The 20,190-nt window shown below is 36.9% G+C and overlaps 1 protein-coding gene across 6 annotated transcripts in view; it reads left to right on the top strand.

Moving 5' to 3' along the window:
* Positions 1-19,895, top strand: part of DNAAF9 (dynein axonemal assembly factor 9) — a 134,761-nt gene extending 114,866 nt beyond the window's left edge. For 5 of the 6 annotated variants that reach the window (XM_073342971.1, XM_073342970.1, XM_073342973.1 and 2 more), the window contains 8 exons: positions 3,601-3,736; positions 4,591-4,677; positions 5,975-6,081; positions 6,834-6,908; positions 7,117-7,319; positions 9,880-9,945; positions 13,154-13,247; positions 15,737-19,895. In XM_073342971.1, the coding sequence (XP_073199072.1) occupies positions 3,601-3,736; positions 4,591-4,677; positions 5,975-6,081; positions 6,834-6,908; positions 7,117-7,319; positions 9,880-9,945; positions 13,154-13,247; positions 15,737-15,849 (881 nt within the window). In that variant the 3' untranslated portion in view covers positions 15,850-19,895. Of the gene's footprint in view, positions 1-3,600; positions 3,737-4,590; positions 5,192-5,974; positions 6,082-6,833; positions 6,909-7,116; positions 7,320-9,879; positions 9,946-13,153; positions 13,248-15,736 lie in introns of those variants that run through there. The other variant, XR_012158784.1, reaches the window with a different exon arrangement.
* The last annotated feature ends 295 nt before the right edge of the window (positions 19,896-20,190 follow it).

Genomic DNA, 20,190 nt, shown 5'->3' with positions numbered 1-20,190 from the left:
CTGATGGTAGTTGTCTGTAATGCTGGGTTGAGGTGCACATCTATTGTGCTGTCACTTACACACAGTAGGAAGCTAAATATATGGTTCATTTGTTTTCAGTCAAAATTATGAACTAGTAATGTAAAGCAGCCATATGCAGGCTATCCATTTGGTGGCGCCAATTAAATGGGGAAATTTTTTTAAAAGAAAATATCCAACACGTGACTTTACAAACCAAGTTGTAGTTGTTGTTGGGCATACTTCTTACCTTTCAGGTCATCTGTGTGATCCACATCGGAACTTGTAAGTGTGTCTCTGAGTTTGTTTGAATTGCTCTGTGCTTGCTGTTCAGCCTCTCAATCCCAGTTTCAGTATCTGACAATGAAGATGCTTCTGAAATTAGTCTAAGAACCTCATAAGATAAAGGTATTAGAAGGCCCAATTCTGACCTTTACAGTACCTCCCACCATAAGTATTTCTACCTTAAATGGTTTTCTCTTGCAAGTACCCTCTATTTTGTCTCATGTTAGTGTCCATGGCATAGGGGAAATACCTGAAATAGTTTATAAATTGGTCTCGGGACATGGGGGAATTTTCAAGCTCAGTACTACAACCTGGGAGTTACTAGGGATCTTGCACCCTGTGCTCCGCCATCCCTTGGGTGAGGTATTAGACAGAAGTTTCTTCAGTGTAATTCTGCTCAGAAATTAATGGTTCCTGTGGTACTTTAAGAAAAGAGAAGGAGGATAACACCAATATTCCAGCCAACATGCTTTCCATTAATAAAACTGGTTCTGGTGCCCAAGGCTTATTGGCGATAGAAGCTAGTACTTTATTTCTGATTCTCTTCAGAAGGCATTTGCAACAACAGCAGCTGGTTCCCATTTAACTTGTAATTTGTCTCCATGCTGTACTTGTTCACCAGGTGTAAAAGGGCATCTTCTGTATTCAAATCCAGGACGGTTCCTGTAGATGAAAATTGTAGCTGTTGTTTAGCCCTAAGTCTGGGAGAACAGATAGCCTTGTGATTTTAAAGAGGGAATTTCTCTTTATGGAAGCACCAGCTGAAGTCTGTTACTTTTCTCCAAGGTTAGACTCAAGGAAGTTAGGTGCCCCACTAGTATTTTTCCAGCTATTATCCTCATTTATGTCATCTTGTGGAACTATTATGGAGTGGAATGCAAACTTGGTGTCGAAAAGAACAGTTTTGAAAATAGAAAGGAAAAATATTTTCTATTTTTGTCTCTAAAAGTGACAATTGTCTGACTGTCCGAAGTCTCAGCTCTAAAATGGTATGACAGACGTATGTGTATTGAGCTTGTCATGAGGCTTAAATGTTCATTTTTCTTTAAGTCCAATTTTATTATATTGGCTTTTTCCTTCCCTTTTATTTATTTTAAATTGGTTCTTGCGCTGACTGATCAAACTTGGCTTCTGTAAAGTGATACCACCTGATCTTTAAAAATCTGAAGGATTCCTGCTGCCTGTTGCCGGAGGAAGAGTTGTCTTTAGAAAAATCTCCCCCTGCAACTGTAGAGCTGCACCATACCAGTCATTTCAGTGTTTTAAGAGTTCCTGAGTACAGGAGTCCAAAGGTTGATTCCTACCCCTACATCCTCCTGATAGTAGGCAACTATCTAGATGAATTGATGTACCCCCTGGAAAACCTCTGTGTACCCCCAGGGGTACATGTACCCCTGGCTGAGGAGAACTGGTGTGGACTAGCGCTGTTGCTTGTATAGGGGATGATAGATCTCTTTGAAATTTCTCATGGAAGTAAGCCTTTCCTTTGCTGCATCAAAAGTAGTATCAATTCTTTGTCTTCAGAGCACTTCACAAGATTGAGCCCCAGAGCTTCATTGTGAGGAAGGTAAATATCCCAATTTTACAGATGGGGAAGCTGAGTTAGAGTGGCCGAGTAAAAGCTGCTCAGGGCCATACAGTCAGTAAGAAACCTGAGATTAGAACTCCACAATTCCAAGTCAGAATGACTAGGATACAATATCTTTCACAGAGTAATGTTCTTTAAGTGATTTGGTTTTGAAACCCTCAATTTTATGTAGTATAGGAGACTAACAATATCTCTGAACATTGATGGGGAACACTGGTTATGTATCACTTTCTGCCTTGTCCCTCCAAAACTTTTTCCACTAAAGACCGTCACTGCAAAGGGGTGAATATTTTTAAAGTTGTGATTTTTTTTAACTGCTTGTAAGACCAATGAGGAATATTGGTACTCAGTGTGTTTTGAGACATGTGTAACAATAAAATATAAGCTGCATGATGGCATTAGTAGCTTTGCTATGACTTAATTTTGTTATCCAGTTATTAATTGGCTTCTCTAAGGTGGAAATACCTAGCAATGGTTACTCTCCCTTTAAGAACAGAGTTTTTTCTTCTCTAACCTTCTCTCATTTTTGAGTATCAAATGACTGTATTCTAGTTGGACTGTAAACTAAATATTCACAAACAAATGCTTACTTACGTACATAACTTCACACAAGTCAGTAAAGTGCTTCTGGGGCGGGGGCCCCAAACTGGAATAATTTTATTTGCTAAATACACTATTCCCCTCTTTCTAACTGCAACCTATGTCATGTCATGTCTCTTTCAGCTTGTAAGATTGTTGGAGTTCAGGGACTTATTTTCTATATATTTGTATAATGCCTGACGCAACTGACAACGCTTCCCCCACCACCACCGCCTCCTTGGCCCCTAGAAGATACTGCAATATAAATGTTTAATAATTCGGAATAATTAAATCTGTTGATTATTCCACATAACTTGCTCAAAATGCTGTCCGCTTTAGATTTTCTCATTTGTAATAAGCTTTACTTATTGGGGTGAGATGCAAACAAATATAAATTACTTTTGATAAACTGAGTAGTCAATTGCTTGACAATACTTGGATTCGTTATGAAATATATTCAAAAGGCGAAATAACCAGTGTCAGTCAGGTTTATTGTTCTCAGCCAATAATAATATTGCATAGGGAAAAGGTTCTATCTATGACACCAGTCTCCAGGAAACTCTCTCATGCAATGACATTATATTCACTTTATACAGGAGGGGCGCTCCCAAAGTTGTACATTTCACCTGGTGTTATTTTTATGTTTTTTTTTTTTACAGGTTACACATCTCGTTACATGTCACTAAATTCCAACCCATTGGTTTGTCCCAGTTCCCTAACTAGTTGTACAGGTCCTTCTTTATCTTAGTTTTATATACTAGCATTCCAGATACTGGTCTGTGAAGGTACTTCACTAGCTTGTACTAAGACATAGGAAACTGGTCAAAATCAAGATTAAATTTGTTCTATCTGCTTATGCCAGATATTTACTTCAGCAAATTAAGTGAGATACTTAGGATAAAGTGAACAGGATTATGGTATAGGCCAGTTTAGTTTGTATCACTGTTAAAATATTTGTGCTTAATGTTATTGGTGCTTCTTCATACACATGGAGCAGTGTGTTTATGTATATACTAGCCAGCATATACTGGTCAACAGTTACAACCTGGAAAAATGTTTTTGCTATACTACTTAACCAGCATATGTTTGTTGTTGTTCTCCACCATTGCAGACATTATTTGAGTGAACTGTTCCCCAATTTCTTCATGCAGGGCTGGTGAGCAATGTGGTCTTCACAAGTCATACTACAGAGCAGAGACACCCACTCCTTGTACAACTCCAGAGCCTCATACGAGCAGCAAATCCTGCTGTTTCATTTATCTTGGCAGAAAATGGCCTCGTAACTAGGTAATACTGGCTGAAGTTTCCAGTTCTTTGCAATTTTCAAGTTGCTGTTCTAAAAATGGAAAACACTCTCTTACAAGAAAAGCTGACCATCTTTGACTTTCACCTATAAACAGAAAGTGGACTTAGTACATAAACTAGAAAAATGTTTATTTTTCTTAGTGATTACTTCTTTGATAACAGGATACCTCATCTATTCTTGGAATTTTGGCATTTTAAGAATGTCATCTACACTTCAACCAGATGTTCTGATACAGCATGATTCACGAAGGATTTAAGTGTCAAAGGAATACATTAAATGACCATAAGCTACAAATAATACAGTATGATTTAGGAAAAGTTAAGGTTTAAAATGGGTGTAGCTTTTCATTTGCAGAGTAATTTTCATGTTAGGTTTTACTTTATACAGCAGTGCAGGTAAGATTCTCTTTCTACAGATTGTAGGTTTAAATTAATATTTGTTCCATTAGAGACCAATTGTGCAACCTCTACGCACATTGAGTGGCATGGATGAGTAAACCCACTCAACTTTAATGGGACCAAAGTCAATGAGTAAGTCGTACTCAATATCAGTAAAAGTTGAATTGAGGATCCGATGAAGTTCTTATAAGGGCTTTTTTGCTGTGTTATATATTTTATTTAGTATATTTACTTGTATCCTAGTTGCAAATAGAAAATTAGTTGAGTAGAGAATTCCTTTCTTTTTAAACAAAAACTTCTAATTTACCATAAATAGTAAACGTTATTTTACTGCAATGTGACTAGCACATCCTAATTTATATAAATGGTTTACAGATAAATGGCTATTGTTACTGTGTTCTGTAAATTAAAAATCTCAATATTTATCTTTTTAATAGGAATGAGGATATTGAGCTTATTCTCTCTGAAAGCAGTTTTTCAAATCCTCCGATGATGAGAGCTCGATATTTAATGTATCCTGGCTGGCAAGTATCTTAGTTGAGAAATAATAAAAAAGCATTTTTTAATTAACATGAAGGATTTTAGAAGCCCCCACTAGCTTATATTTTCAAGACAATTCATACCTGTGGACCAATGACTTTGTAAATGTCTTTTTTCTTTTTTTTTAAGAGCCTGTGAGTAGTGTTTTTAGATCCACTAGTGCCATCTTTTGCCTACTTAGGATCCTCTTCTGTTGCCATTTAAATGGGTGGCAAAGTTGCTGTTTCAATGAGAGCAAGAGCTAGCCCTGTGAGAATAAGAGGAGTAGGTCAGTACTGACTTGAAGTAAATTCAGTCTGACATCTGTTCAGCCTAAATTAAATGATCTAGTGGTATCGTTTCAGTTACGAGCACACAGTTATCCCCAGTGAAACATCAGCCTTCTTGATTGGCAGCCTCGGCGGAGGCCAAGGACAGAAAATACATGGAAACAGAACTCTGTTCTAACACCTAGTGGTATCTTCTACAGTTCAGGGTTGCAACACGTTGCTGGGGATGGTATGTTGCTGCTGCTGTCTGTGCTGTATCTGTGTGGCAAATAGAAGACTTTGTTTTCCAGAACTGCCAACCTGGCACCAGTCCCAAATCCTGACCAATTGTTTTCTAGTTACATTTAGAGTATTAGAGGCATAGTGTGCAGCCCTTAAACCAACATACCTGGTCAGTCCAGAACAGCTTCTTGTTCAGAATTAATTACACCTTGACTCCAAACTGGGTTTGAAAGAGGTTTCTTAAATAAACCATCATGGAGTAAGGGTAAGGCTTCTTTTAGATCCCATATCGCTCCAAAGGGAAGAGGATTGGGTTGGAGAAAAAACTGTTTCAAACCTCTTGATGCTGGGTTTCTGTCTCTTAATGTAGTGCACCTAGGGGGGAAAAAGTGCTAACAGCAGGAACTTCATAGAAGCGGTTCCTGATATCAGTCGTGATACAAAATTACATATATAATAGTTGGAGTTGGTGCTGCTTTGAGCAGGGGATTGGACTAGATGACCTCCTGAGGTCTCTTACAACCCTGAAATTGTATGATTCTAATTCTTACCTTGTTTACCGTTTGTATTTCTCTTCTTACAAGCAATGAATTTAGCAATCTCTTCATGAAAGCTCCTCTGTTGTTAAAATAACAAATATTCTTCATTTTTAGAAACCTATTAGATAAAAAGCAGATAAAGCATGAAAATGGACACTTACAGGAACTTTGATTGCTCACATGAAGTCTGGGGAAACGAAATCAAAAATATCTTTGGCAAATAAACTTGATTTCCCTTTTTTGTTAAAAAGGTATGATGGTAAGTTTGGAGCTGGTTCTGTCTTCCCACCAATGGTTCAGATCTGTGTGTGGTTTAGCCGTCCTCTGGAAAAAACACGATTTGTGACCAAATGTAAAGGTAAAAATGGATTTTGGTGACTTTAAGATTTAAAATATTGTGGGTGTTTAGTTAAGGAGACCCTGTGCTATGCTAATCATGAATGATGTGAAATTTTTATCTAGAAAATAATTTCTCCTCAAAGTTCTTCATATGCTGTGTATTTTGACTTCTTTGTCTATTCTGGAAACTTAAAGACTCATGACCTTGTTTAAATAAGTGTAAGCTTTTAATATTAAATCTAACATTTTAATATGCAGTCAAACCACTTGAGGGTAATTATCCCATACACTTCAATACTTAGAAGCTTTTTCTAAGTTGAAATAAACACTTTTTTCTTCTGTTTTCTTGTGTTAAAGTATAGCTACCTTGCAACTTTATATATAATTTCTTGCAATGATTACAAAATCAGACCACTTCTAGAGTGAAAATGTGCTTTTAGAGTAGAAATAATGTCTTTCCTTCTGTCACTTTAAAAATTGTTTTTCTGAGAATCTTCTTTCTCTCCACACTAAGAGTCAATTATGTGGGAGGGATACTTTTTTATTATAAGTACCCTTCGAGTATACATCCTTTTCTCCCCCGTAGGGAAGAGAAGTTACAAGTAGTGTGGGCTTCAAGGGACGTAGCATAGCAAATAGTGTGAAGTGGGTTATTTAGAGATTGGGACTCTAACCTTCCACTGGTAGCCAAGGTGATCTGTGCTGAATGAGCTGCACCAGGGAAGAGGAAAAATAAGTTTAATAACCTGTTTTTATTTTTATTTCATACAGCAATTAAGTCATCAGTTAAGTCAAGTCCTTTTTCTGGAAACATATACCACATTTTGGGCAAAGTTAAGTTTTCAGGTAACTGGAGTGTACTTTGTATGCATGGTCTTGAGATTACACTTGTTGTTTTCACCTACTCCCAGAATACTAAAATATATAATTTGTAGTAGTTTGGTTTGTAAAGGAACTATACGCATCTATGCACATGTGCTACCTGTTAAAATAACTGAGGTAAGTCAGCTATACCAGCCCAGTGTTTAAAGAAAATGTGTTCTCTTTTTGGTAGATTCTGATAAGATGATAGAAGTCTGTCATAACACATCATCTAATTCATTAAGCCTTGTGCCTGTTCAGGAGGGGCCTACTCCTCCTGATTCAAGAAATGATAACAGAGATCGCAGCAGTCAGCAGGAGTACTTCCTTGTATTCATTGGCTGCTCTCTTAAGGAAGAGGATATAAAAGACTGGCTCAGACAAACTGCAAAGCAGGTTTGCAGACGCACTTATAACTGTTGATTTTTTTCTGTGTTGCCTCGTTTAAAAATCCAAAATGAAATTTGAGTGTTTTAATGTTCTTATTGTTAAAGTAGACTGGAAACTGGTTAACTATGCACTGTATAGAGCACACATGATTCTACCATTAGAAATGATCTTTTCAACAAGATGGCTAAAAAGGCTCACTGGTGCCACCTGTAATTCGAACTTTGTTTTTAAAGCATGTCACAGCATAATCACGGTGAGAACTCTTTCCTCCAGAATACTCCATAGCAAATTGAGTATGCGAGTATGTCCAAATAAACCCAAGAAGACTTGGACTGAGACATGGTTGCCCTGCATATGGGTAGGGTCCAGAGCCGTTGAAGCTGACAGTTCAGTGTGTGGAACCTGCACTTGGGTGTAATGATAATGAGCGGCAGTAACCACTGTAGTTAGTGTATAACTGTTTCCATTCCTCCCTCCTGGTCTCAGTTGCTCAAATTTTGGGCATTACATTTTCTAGGCTTGGTCTGTGCTTGACGGTAAAGATTTAAAAAAAAAAAAAGTTTTGAGCAAAAACTATTCAGCTACCTTTCATCATGAGACAATTTTTTTGGTGGGAGGGGATGTGTTTTCTTCCTGTTTTTAAAACATTTTGCAAACTGCTGCTGTGAAAAGAAAATTTAAATATAGCATGGAAATAACCTGTGTTCAGGTGAAAGCTGGTTTTGATTTACATGATCTTGAAAATCATACGTTCAGTTTGGCGGTACATTTTTTTTTTTCTAAGTTTGTGAAGTGGTCTGTTAAGTAAGTCCAAAATGTGTACGTGTGTGTGGCTAACATAGCCACATCGTGAAGAGTAAAGGGTTGGGTGCATGCACTTTTGTAAGATGGACAAGAGTGTCTTGTCTGTGAGATATTTATAGGGACTGCAGTCAGTGCTTCTGTAGGCTTTTTAGAGGCTGTGACCAGTCTGAGCTCCTGAGGAGTATGGGAAAAGATGTTACAGTGCTTTCCAATCAGTTCCACAGTACTGGCGAGTGTATCTCTTTCAATTCTTTTTTTTTTTTAAGAAAACTCCATACAAAAACTGAGAACATTAAGTTTGCACAGTTCAGCACTTGAGCCAGGAACTATTAAAATTATGATTGTATACATTGTATTAACTCGAGCTCCTTGTCCATAAACATTTTGGTACAATCTTTAATTAGATGGTCATGATTTCTCTGATATAATAAATGACAATCTTTTCTACAACTATAAATTCGTATGTGTAGCATCTTGGAATGCAGCGTAGGCTGAGAAGTTGAGACTCTCCAGAAATCAGAGGGGAGTCCTTATCAGAGCCAGAATTAGAACTCGAGAGTTTCTGGCTTCCAGCCCTGTTCTCATGCCATGCTATTTTTGTTCCTCCAGCATGGGGTGTGTTTTCTTTTTAAGTGGGAAATGTACATGCTGTATGTACACAAATGTTGTTTCTAAATCATGCTGCTTCTTACATGCCAATGGCATTTATCTGTTCTGAGAACTAAGTTCATGGAAGATTGGACGTTTTTAAAAATAAGCACATTTCTCCAAGGGTGAAAAACACTCCTCTTCTTCAGCTAACTCAGCAATGATTGAACTGAATTCAATCAGACCTTGAAAATAAAAGCATAATCTTTGGACTGAGAGCAAACATGAAAGATTTTAACCCAACCAGTAGCGCTCTCAAAAATTTCCAAACCTCCTGTAAATGGAATTTATAATGAAAGTGCCTTCTCATCCCCTGCAACATCAACAGTAGAGACTGATTCAGGGGTTTTAAATAACTTAGTATTTAAGTATAAACTTCAGTTTCTGCATATTGCCTAAAGAAGTGAGGTATAGGTCTCTTTATTAAGTCTAAAAACTTGATTGTTCTGCCTCTTATGTCATTTTTTTGTTTTTTACAATAGCTTATTTAACTAGTCTCGTTAAAATACCTTCAGAATTTTTGTTCTGTTCTGTTAACTAAAACACATTTGTATAAGATTCTTGTTTTTTACGTTTGTATTTGTAAAAATTGAATCTAGAGTGCCTTAAGTAAACAATGCAATTTAATAACCGTGTCCACTTATTAGCATTCATATCCATTTTTTAAAAATACCCTGTGTTAGGATTAAGCACAATTATCTTTAAAAAAAGAAAAGGAGTACTTGTGGCACCTTAGAGACTAACCAATTTATTTGAGCATGAGCTTTCGTGAGCTACAGCTCACTTCATCGGATGCGGTGTGCATCCACGGTATGCATCCGATGAAGTGAGCTGTAGCTCACGAAAGCTCATGCTCAAATAAATTGGTTAGTCTCTAAGGTGCCACAAGTACTCCTTTTCTTTTTGTGAATACAGACTAACACGGCTGTTACTCTGAAACCACAATTATCTTTGTTTACCGATTGCTACCTTTTTCATATTTGCGAGAACTTGGTAGTTTTACTTTTCTGGTTGTTTGCTCTTTTGTTGTTGTTTTTTTGGCACCTTAATTATACCGTAGTGTGATGTTGCCATGAGGATTAAATGTATTTTTGGTATTTGAATCTATGTATAGAAACCTCAGAGGAAAGCCTTGAAAACCAGAGGAATGCTGACCCCGCAGGAGATCAAAAACATTCATGTAAGTACAAGCTATTAGCATCAAGGCTTTGTTTTGATCCTCACTTCCTTACGTGCCCATTTATATGATAGAAGGCTATAGCAAGAACTGTGTTCTAAGTTTCTGACTTGATACATTCAAAACTATTTTTCCTGATGCTGTTAAGCTTCCAGATAAGTGGTGGGAGTGCTGTGTAAGCATTCGTTTCCAAATAGCCCCATGCTCCCACTTCCAAAACTCTATTATGGAATTGGATTATCACATCATAGTAATAATCCCATTTTCAGAATAGTGATGGATGTATTTCCTTTAATTCTTGGTAGCTATATAGATACATACTGTTTGCTCATCTATGCTGTCATCTACATGTGAGAGGCAAAAATAAACTCATTTAAGATAGTTCTTTCTGTGGGCACTATATTCGTCTGCCCCTGCAGCTGCTATTCTTAAACTGTCCTTTGCTGGTCTTGCTGTTGGTACAGTCTGTTTTTAGACAAACCAGGAGTATTTACAAGTTGCTCTGTGGCTTCCTGTTGTAATAGAAGGTGATTAAACACTAAAACCTCCTGTATGAAATGTGAAGTTTGTCAAGGAAGCATCTGGTCATGTCATAGGACTGGAAAAAGATCCTTATAATCATAAGCACTTAGTGCCTCAATCTTAGATTGCTCTTGCTCTTCAGTATATATCTTGAAGTAGTAATGCATCTGGAATAGAACCATGTATCTCTAGTTAATAAAAAGCAGGAAAGAAAATGGATTTAATGATCTGATATGGGAAACTACTAGTACTTGAAGTTACACGGCAAGCTATTCAGCATTTTTTAGCCTATACTCTTCTTGCATTTTAATGAAGGCTTATTTTGATTTTGTCCTCACAACAAATATATGGATAGTTGCAGGAGATCTTTGTGGAGAGTCAGTCTGGAAAATGGCACAGGGTGCAAAGCTGTTAAGTTGCACGTCATTAGGATGTGCCTTTATTTCAAAATATATCAATTTTAAATTTAATTAAACAAATTGTTTGATAAAAGCTTCACATTACCAAGGTCTGAATATGTTTCAAAATTAGTTTGAAACGCAGTGAAATCTATGCAACAGGCCGCCTTAGGAAACCTGTCATAAGAGACCATCCAAAAGCAACCCCACAACTACCTTTATTATAAGGCTACCTCCATGAAGCAACCTGTTTCTTAGTTCTTTAAGTAGTTAAGACATATTTTAATGTATTTTTAAAGCATTCTCTGTTCTTCAAATAAGGACAATTACAGTACATTATACTACAATGACTGTAACTACACTCCTTACCCCACTTTTGTTGCTTAAGGAATTAGTGCTCATGCCACCATTTTCTTAAATGAAATGAGGACTGATGTACAGAGTATTTATAGTTGCTTGTGCAATGAGTGTTCCCACATTTCTTAGGCAATCACGGAGATACAGTCAGAGATGTTCAGGTATTATGGGGACAGGAGTGATGTAAGCACCTTGGCTGTTAGATGTAGAGTCTCAATTAATAAAGGATTAGAGGGTAATTTAATCAATGCAAATCAACATGGGTTTATGGAAAATAGGCTATGTCTAACTTGATCTCTTCTTTGAGATCACAGGTTTGACTGAGAAAGGTCATAGTGTTGACATAATACACTGAGACTTCTGTAAGGCTTTGACAGACCTGACATTTTGATTAAAAACCTAGAATGACCTAGAACTAATATGGCACATATTAAATGGATTAAAAGATGGCTAACTGATAGGTCTCAGTGTAATTGTAAATGGGGAAAAGTTATCCAGTGGGTATGGTTCCAGGGAGGTGCCGCAGGGATCAGTTTTGGCTCTCTTTTATTAGTGATGTGGAAGAAAACATAGGCATCACTGATAAAGTTTGCAGATGATACAGATTTAGGGTAGTGGTAAATAATGAAGAGGACAGGTCACTGATATGGAGCTATCTGGATTGCTTGGTAAACTGTGCACGAGCAAACAATATGCATTTTCATATGGCTAAATGTAAATATCTACATCAAGGAACAAAGAATGTAGGCCACACCGACATGATGGGGGACTCTATACTGGGAAACAGTAACTCTAAAAAAGATATAGGGGTCATAGTGGATAATCAGCTGAAATGCGCTCCCAATGTGGTGATGTGGCCAAAAGAGCTAATGTGACCCTGGGATATATAAACAGGGGAATCTCAAGTGGAAGTAAAGAGGTTATTTTACCTCTGTATTTGGCACTGGTACAACCGTGTTCGGTATTTGCAGTTTTGGTGTCCACAGTACAGAAGGTTGTAGATAAATTGGAGAGGGTTCAAAGAAGAGCCATGAGAATGATTCAAGGATTGAAAAAAATGCTTTATAGTGAGTCACAAAGAGCTCAATCTATTTAGCTTTACAAAAAGAAGGTTATGGGTGACTTGAGTACAGTCTATAAGTATCTACATGGGGAGCAAATATTTAATAATAGGCTCTTGAATCTAGCAGAGAAACATATACATTGATCCAATGACTGGAAGATTTACCAAGACTCATGATGGATTCTCCATCACTGACAATTTTTAAATCAACTGGATGTTTTTCGAAAAGATACGCTCTAGGAATCATTTTGGGGAAGTTCTGTGGCCTGTTATACACAAGGTCAGACTCAATGACCATAGTGGTCCCTTCTGGCCTTGGAAACTATTAATCTATTCTAGACTGAGATGAAGAGGGCCAGTCCATGTCTCTTGAGGGGTTTGTCTGCAGACACAAGAAGGTAGCCCTGTATCAGTTAACATTAATGGCTTGTTCAGACTAGGATAAAAGGCGTATTTTTAAATTATATTAACTAAAACAGGGCTGGGCTAACTTGCCGTTTCCAAACTAGTGTTACATTGCTTTAGCTAACAAAGTTTTAAGAGTATATCTTTTATCCTAGTCTAGACAAGCCCTTGGGGTCCTCTTTTACAACTGAGAGGACAATAAACGTTTTGTTTTTTCCTCAATTTTCCTAGTAGAAAATTAAATTATAAGGTAACAGCTAAAGATACTGCAATCATGTTAGTATTTAAGCCTGTTTTGCAAAGTGACTACTCATTTAAACAAAAGGTCAAGCACTTTTGTACTGGGTTGGTAAGTTTCTCGAAAGAGGCATCCCCTTCTGTTTAACTGCATAGACTTACATAACCATGTTTTAGACATTTAGAGCTACTGACAGTCTAATGGGACAGTATTTGCCTTTGAATGCAGGTGAAGCGCCACTTGGATCCACTTCCAGCTGGTTACTTTTACAATGGAACTCAGTTTGTGAATTTCTTTGGGGACAAGATGGATTACCATCCACGTATCCTTTAATGTGTATTTAAATTCATGAGTATTTTTGTAGAAAGTATGCTGCAGATTTAGACAAAGCTGATGTATGGAATACTGAGGCGGAGCATTATCCCTAAAAGAGCCAGCTGACTAGCTGGTGATCATGCAAAGTGAAGGGTTTTGATGTTTTAAATCAGCATATGACCATTTGCCATATCAGGCTCTAACATTAATAGATCACTCCTACAGTCACCGTGTAAGAAGCTGAATTGAACAAACCATTGGTCATTAGATCATATAGAAAATCAAGTACAGTATAACCCTGATTTTTCAAAAACCCTGTTATCCAAATCCTTCCCTTGTCTCCATGCTCTGCATTAGGATAATGTGGAGGTTCAGATGATAGAGCAGAGACCCCCGGCTCTGGTGGAGGCCACCCTGTTGCTGAATGGCCTTTGCAGTAGCTCAGGAAACCTTGTGCAGCCCTCCTGTCGTGGGACTGAGTGAGTGGAGCCATGACAAAAGAGCTGCAGGGCTGGTGACACATGATCCCTGCATGTGCAAGGTCCTGTTGGGGCAGATCGGAGTAATGGCCAGAAGTCTCCTCTTTGCCCCATGAGGGCAGCAGCCTTCCTCTCCTCTCCTCCCCACCCACACCCCTTTTGCTTGCAACAATCAAGAGGGTAGTCCTGGTGTCATGGGAGTGAGTGAGCGGGGCAATGAGCTACAGAGAGCTCCCTTCACTGCCACTCCTGCCCTCTAAATTATCCAAACTCCTGATTATCCAAACAAAATCTGTGTCCTCTGCGATTTTCAGATAATCAGAAGCATACTATACAAAAAAAAAATCTCAATTTAAACCAAATAATCCTTTAACTACCTTTCAAGATAATGAGTCACAAAAAGAATATATACTTAGAGAAACCAAATAAAAAGACAGCAAGATCTCTGGATATTCTTGTTCCTTGGATATTGAAGTTTCATTAATGTAAAAAACCTTCTAGCCTGATTGATGTGGAAAAACCTCCCGTGCATACCAACTAATCGCTGTCTTCAGAGTGTGCACACAAAATCAGAAGCATGTGCGTGATTATCCTCCAGTATTTACTTGTGAATTAAAATACGGCTGCACTCTCTCTGTTGTTTAAAAACCCTTTCTTGGGTTCTGCACCCTTTACTTGATATGAGCAACCAGCTATGGGGAGCATACATTAAACTCTGAAATTAGCGATCTTTGCTTTCTTAAATCAGCAGAATTTGTTCCTTGTCAGGACGAAATAAAGTATACAAAGATCAAAGGGTTTTTTTTAAAATTTTCTTTCCTGAATATCACTGATTACTTTTTTCCTGAATTGGTGTATTGCCATATGTCTCAATATTTGGCCAAAACTCCAGAGTCCTATTAACAGACCCCCCACTGTACAATTCCTCATGTGTCCATCACATTTTGTAATATTTTTGTCCTAAGATTCTCTCTAAACTATTATTTATTTGTATTATTGCAGTGCCTAGGAACCAGTACCCCATTGCATTTGGTACTGAACAAAAAGACCATCTCCGCCACAAAGAACTTACCTCAAGTCTGCTTTTATGTTCTCACTTTTGTTTTTATTATTTCTTGATCTTCAGTAACTGATTGATTGTAATTTACTTGGAAAGCTGCAGGTGGATACTTCAGTTCTTCTTTGAGCAAGAGGGCTGACCTGTCCTTCCACAACTTCTGTGGCACTTAATTTTAATTCTTAAATCATCAGACCTCTCTTCCCTTCTTGGATGCATTCCCTAACCATAGTCATTTGGTAGAAAAGTTAAGGGAGAGCAAAGCAGCACATATGCTAAACCTTGGCCATAAATATTAACCTACTTAATCAAATTCATGTAATTCTGATATGCAAGACCAAGTAATAGATGAGACTATCCCAAATTAATGTACCACAGCATCAACCACCCTTTCACAGCCATTAAAACAGTCTAATAACAGGAATAATACCCTCTTTCTCATTTACTCTCCCCTCCTAAATGAAATTCAGTACAAATGATACATACTTCCAGAGTCTAGATACTGTGGGATGGGTCTACATTTTTTTTAGAGTACATTTAAAAGCCAGATTGAAAGAGCAGCTGGTGATAGGAATCCTGATTTTGTTAACAGAACTTTCCCCAGGGACATCAGATTGAAGCTTGGGATGATTTTAGAGAAGCAACGGATGGGGCAGAGACTGGATGTCCTGGAGATATCCTTACTGTCACTTACCTGCCCTGCTGGTATATGTCACAGCCCTTATTATTTTTTCCTATTGCGTTTAAGAAAGTTACCTATGTAACTCTTACAGCCTCTTTGAGGAGGAGTACTGGTAATCCGTTCTGACTCCAGGATATGCTAATACATTGCATTATTGCCCACAGAGGAAAATTCATCCTGTTAATATGCAGATCAGTTGCTTAGTTAGTCCAACCTGTTCTGATTCTAACGCACATTTTTATTTGGGTGAATACTTTTCCTTAGTATTTTGACATCAGTAATGGACCAATTCATGAATGACTACTTGGAAGAAGCTAACAGAGAAATCGAAAAGTACAACAGAGAGCTAGAAGAACAAGAATATCATGACCTCTTTGAGCAGAAGACATAAGCATGCATGTTCGTGGTATTAAATGCACATAAACATTGGATTTCTAAACTGTCATCTGACTATCAGTAACCGAAAAATGCGGCAGCCTTGCTGGTTAACAAGAAAATGAAAAGTAAAATGTTAGGTTTCAGCAGTTTTAAAATGAAACTTCATTCCTATAAAGCTGGCATTTTAATCTGGTAACTACTTAGTTGTTTGTACAGTCTGGTTCACATCCACTTCACCTTAATTCCAGATCATAAAAAGTATCACCTGGAATTTCTCTGATTAGCAGTGGAAATATTACATGTTCAAAACAAAACTGTATGTCCTAATAGCCTTGTGTATGAGCAGTGAAATTGGTCTGTGGTACAGATAATCAAAAACCTGGAGCTCATTTCTTTCAAAGTCCTATCAAACTTCCTGTACAGAATGTACACAAGTGTCCATAAATGAAAAAGTGGCCAACAGTTGTTATGCCCTGTAGTATTTCAGTATGAGAGTTTGAGTGTGTTCCTAAAGCGAGAAATGGGGGAACACTTGAAAAGCTCTGATCACCTGATCTGATACTGCTGCTCTCAATGGCTCATTTTCTCCTGCGATACTATCGTTATCATGCAGAATGCATTACAGGCAGAGTGGCGTAACCTATGACCTGCCATTGCTTGAGAGTAAAAGGGTTATCTTCTATATTTTCCTTTAGCGCCCACATCTGAGCAAATCATCTGGGGATGAGCGAGGTATCTTTTGGCTGAAGAGATGAGTTATTTGTCTACTTTGATATGTTTTTCAAAGGTAAAAAAGAACAGTACAGAAATACAGAATAGTACTTGAAGTACTTTATTTCTCAAGCTTTTAGGAGAGTCAGTGTGCCATAGCCTTCCACAGAATTGAAACACTGGGTTTGATTTTTTTTTTTTGCCTGTTTGTTTTTTTTTCAAGCTGATATTATAGTGAGAATGATGGCACCTTGTCCTCTAAATTAAACAAGAATTATTTTGAATATGACTGCGTAGAGTGCTGGCCAAGACTCTGAAGTGGCTAACCTGCAGGCTACTGCCTGTCTTTATTGTAGGGCTTGTTACCTTGAAAAACAGCTTACTGTAGCTCACTGTGTGTTTGGAAATTAGTTTTGTGGAAACCAACCATGGCTGAATATTTTAACTTGCATACTCCTTTGCCTCAGGAACAGATAAGGATCAGCTTTTAGTGCATCTGTGACCTTTCTGTTGATCAGATGTATTTGATGCAATAAGAATTTATTGAAGGAATAATTCCGTATAGTATGATTATAATAATGAAGCCTAACTTGTATTCATAAGCTCTGTTATTAAGAAAGGAAAACGATATTGAACTCCTACAGTCAAGTGCAAGTTTACATAGAAATTTGATGGCTTAGTTAGGAAATAAATCCTTTATATTTGGAATCTTAAATGGCTGAAATTTCAATTAGACCATAAAAATTGGAACACTTTAGATAAAATTTTAGTATACATCACTACTAGCTAACCTCAGTGAGCTGCCTGTACTGTGATCATTAGGGTATACAGATTCTGTAAGAAAGTACAGATTTTGAATTCCAGGTGGTGCAGATTAGAATTTAAATGTTTGTAAGGCTGCTGCTTAGATGGTTTTTTTTTTTTTCATGCTAGATGTTAAAAGCTTTCAGAATTTAGGCATTATCTTGCACACCACAGGACTTGAATAGGATAGAAATGTTTTCCTTATAAAGCACAGTAAAAGCCAGCAATTTAGTTCCAAGTTTTGTATGCTGTCTGGGGCAACCCATATTACAGGTATAGAGCATCATAATAAGGCTCGAGAATTATCTATGCATGGCTACACTTTAGTCTTTTAATATGTTTAGTGCCTGGTAGGTAAACGTAGTTAACAGTTGATTTCTGGGGTGTTGTCAGTGTTTAGAAACGAAGTAAAATTGGCTATGGAAACTATGTATTAAAACAGCGTTGTGAAAATATAAAATTCTGTAGGTAATATTGCAACAAAAGGGGCATTTAGACAATAGAATATTCTTTGCCAATATAACTTAGCGTAAACACTGTTTGCTCCTTTTTAGCCTAAATTGTCTAATCTGCAAAAGCCATATATCTAGAATAGCTGTATGACTATGTAATGTCAGACATAAAATACCAGGAGCTGAGACAAATGGCACTTTGTTGACACTTTGTCTCAACTTGGAAATCAGTAATGGAGTAGGTTTTAAGTGCAATTGATAGATGAAGATATTGTAGCTTATACTCTGCTGAACTCTCTTTAAGAACGCTAATTTGTGTAGCTCTTGAAAATAAATATCGATGGGCTGATTCATCTAGGTTTAGTATATAATAAGCTAATTAAAACCGAGATGCCCTGTGACCAAAACAGGAAATAATAAACATATTAAATTGGGATTATTGCTGCACAAATCAAGCTGTTTTTAAAGCCTGAATCAGAAGAGTTCACCACAACAAAGGCATAGTATAGATACTATATGCTGTACTGCATGCTGAGTGGTAACAATAACTGTGTAATATGATGAAGACCTTTCACCATACTGGTACTATTTCAATTAATATATTTTGGTATTGAAATAATTTGATTACCTCAGCTTTTAATGTTTAACTGTGATTTTTAAAAAATTACCGAAATAGTGAAACTGTGACAATACTATCCTTTAAACATAGCAGTGCCTTGCATATGGCGCCATTGATGCACTAAGCGAATTATGGGAGTGGACGTCATGGGTTGTATTGCTTGCACCCTTTTTTTTAAAGGAGAAACGGTTTTGGTGAAAGGACTTAAAATTAACCTAGTGAAGAATATTAGCACATATGGTTAAATCGTTTTTTAAAAAAACTCTTTGAGGACTAAAATGTATAAATACTTGATGCCGCTGATGTTTTATAGCAGTTGCTGATTCATTTTGCTTCCAACAGTCAGCAGCCCCCCTTTTTTTTTAAGGGGGGAAAATCGTCATTTTTGTATTCCTGTCAGAGATGTATATACCATGCTGAACCCTAACTGTAGGGTAATCTGGGTTTTATTTTTTGAAGTTGAGATAAGAATTGGGTTAATCATAAATATCTAGTTTTTGAAATTTTTAGCTATTGTAAAACAAAAAAAGCACTCTCTCTCGATAAGCTGCAAATGTTCAAATAAGTAAAAAGTGCCATTATACTGTCTTTTTACTGTATAATGAAAATGGATAACAGTAACTTTGTGTCCAGGCATTTCTGGTATTGTGATGAAGTGCTAAGAGTCCTCAAAGGGTTTATATGCTTTGCTGACCTTAACGTTAGCAGCTTGTGTTTTTTTCTCACAGAGAATGAGTGTTGGTCAGAAGTTGCTGAAGTTATAGGGGGGTGGAAAATGTGACAAACTTAGCAAGGGAACACTTGCAACTTGAACTGAGCTGTGACCTAGGATTATTTCTTTATAAAGCTGTGGAATTTGGTATTCCAGTTTTTACACATTTTGTATTATTATTTAGCAAAAATGATTGCAGGGAGGATTTAAGTTGCAATTAAGTTCCCTAATAAGTTTTATATTGAGATTTTTCTGAATTTGCACAGATATAAGCTCTGGAATACCTTGCTTGGTATTCTTAAAAGGGAAAATTGTAACTAGTATAGTAAATTGTAAACTGTGAGTTGTTAGAACAACGTTGTTAATCTAATTTTAGATTGTTAAAAATGTACCTCAAAAGGCTAGTGAGAAACTGCTTCATTTTTACATAATTGTCAAATACTAATATAACAAATCTCACTTTACAATGTGCCAAAATTCACTTTTATACTAGTTTTCAATGCTTTAATATTTGCAACTTGTTAAGTTAAAACTTGTATTTACAAACACTACTGTAACTTCAGTTAAACTGAATTGTGTGATTGAAGCTTTTTTGCTTATTATTGTATTTATTACACAACTCGATTCAGTAAATATATAAAATTACCTTTCCATTTATTTTTGTATTGTTTTACATGTTTATACCTGCAGTTTGTGTGATTTTTTACAACTGTAATTCCGATGTCATGCTAAGAACCAATAAAGTATATCCATCTGTTGTCTTTCATTTGATTCTTTGACAAATTGAACAAGTTCAAGGTTATTTAAGCTATATTTTTGAGGCTCTCAGCAGTCACTTTTTAAATTAAGGCTACATATAATTAGGTGTGTTAGACAGTTAACTAAAACAGGAAACAATGCCACGAGATCACTTGTAACTAAAGCTCTCTGTGTACACTTAAAATCTTCATGGTAAGTGATCTCTGTCAAGCAAAACCATCATATAAAGCTGCTGGTTTATATCAGACCATATGGTAAGCCTCTTAACTAGTTGGGTAAAGCTCAAGGAAGTGATTT

This window comes from Lepidochelys kempii, chromosome 4 (genome assembly GCF_965140265.1).
Source record: "Lepidochelys kempii isolate rLepKem1 chromosome 4, rLepKem1.hap2, whole genome shotgun sequence".
NCBI classification, from domain to species: domain Eukaryota; kingdom Metazoa; phylum Chordata; order Testudines; family Cheloniidae; genus Lepidochelys; species Lepidochelys kempii.
The sequence above is the reverse complement of the archived record's forward strand: the minus strand, read 5'-3'. Positions and strand labels throughout refer to the sequence as shown.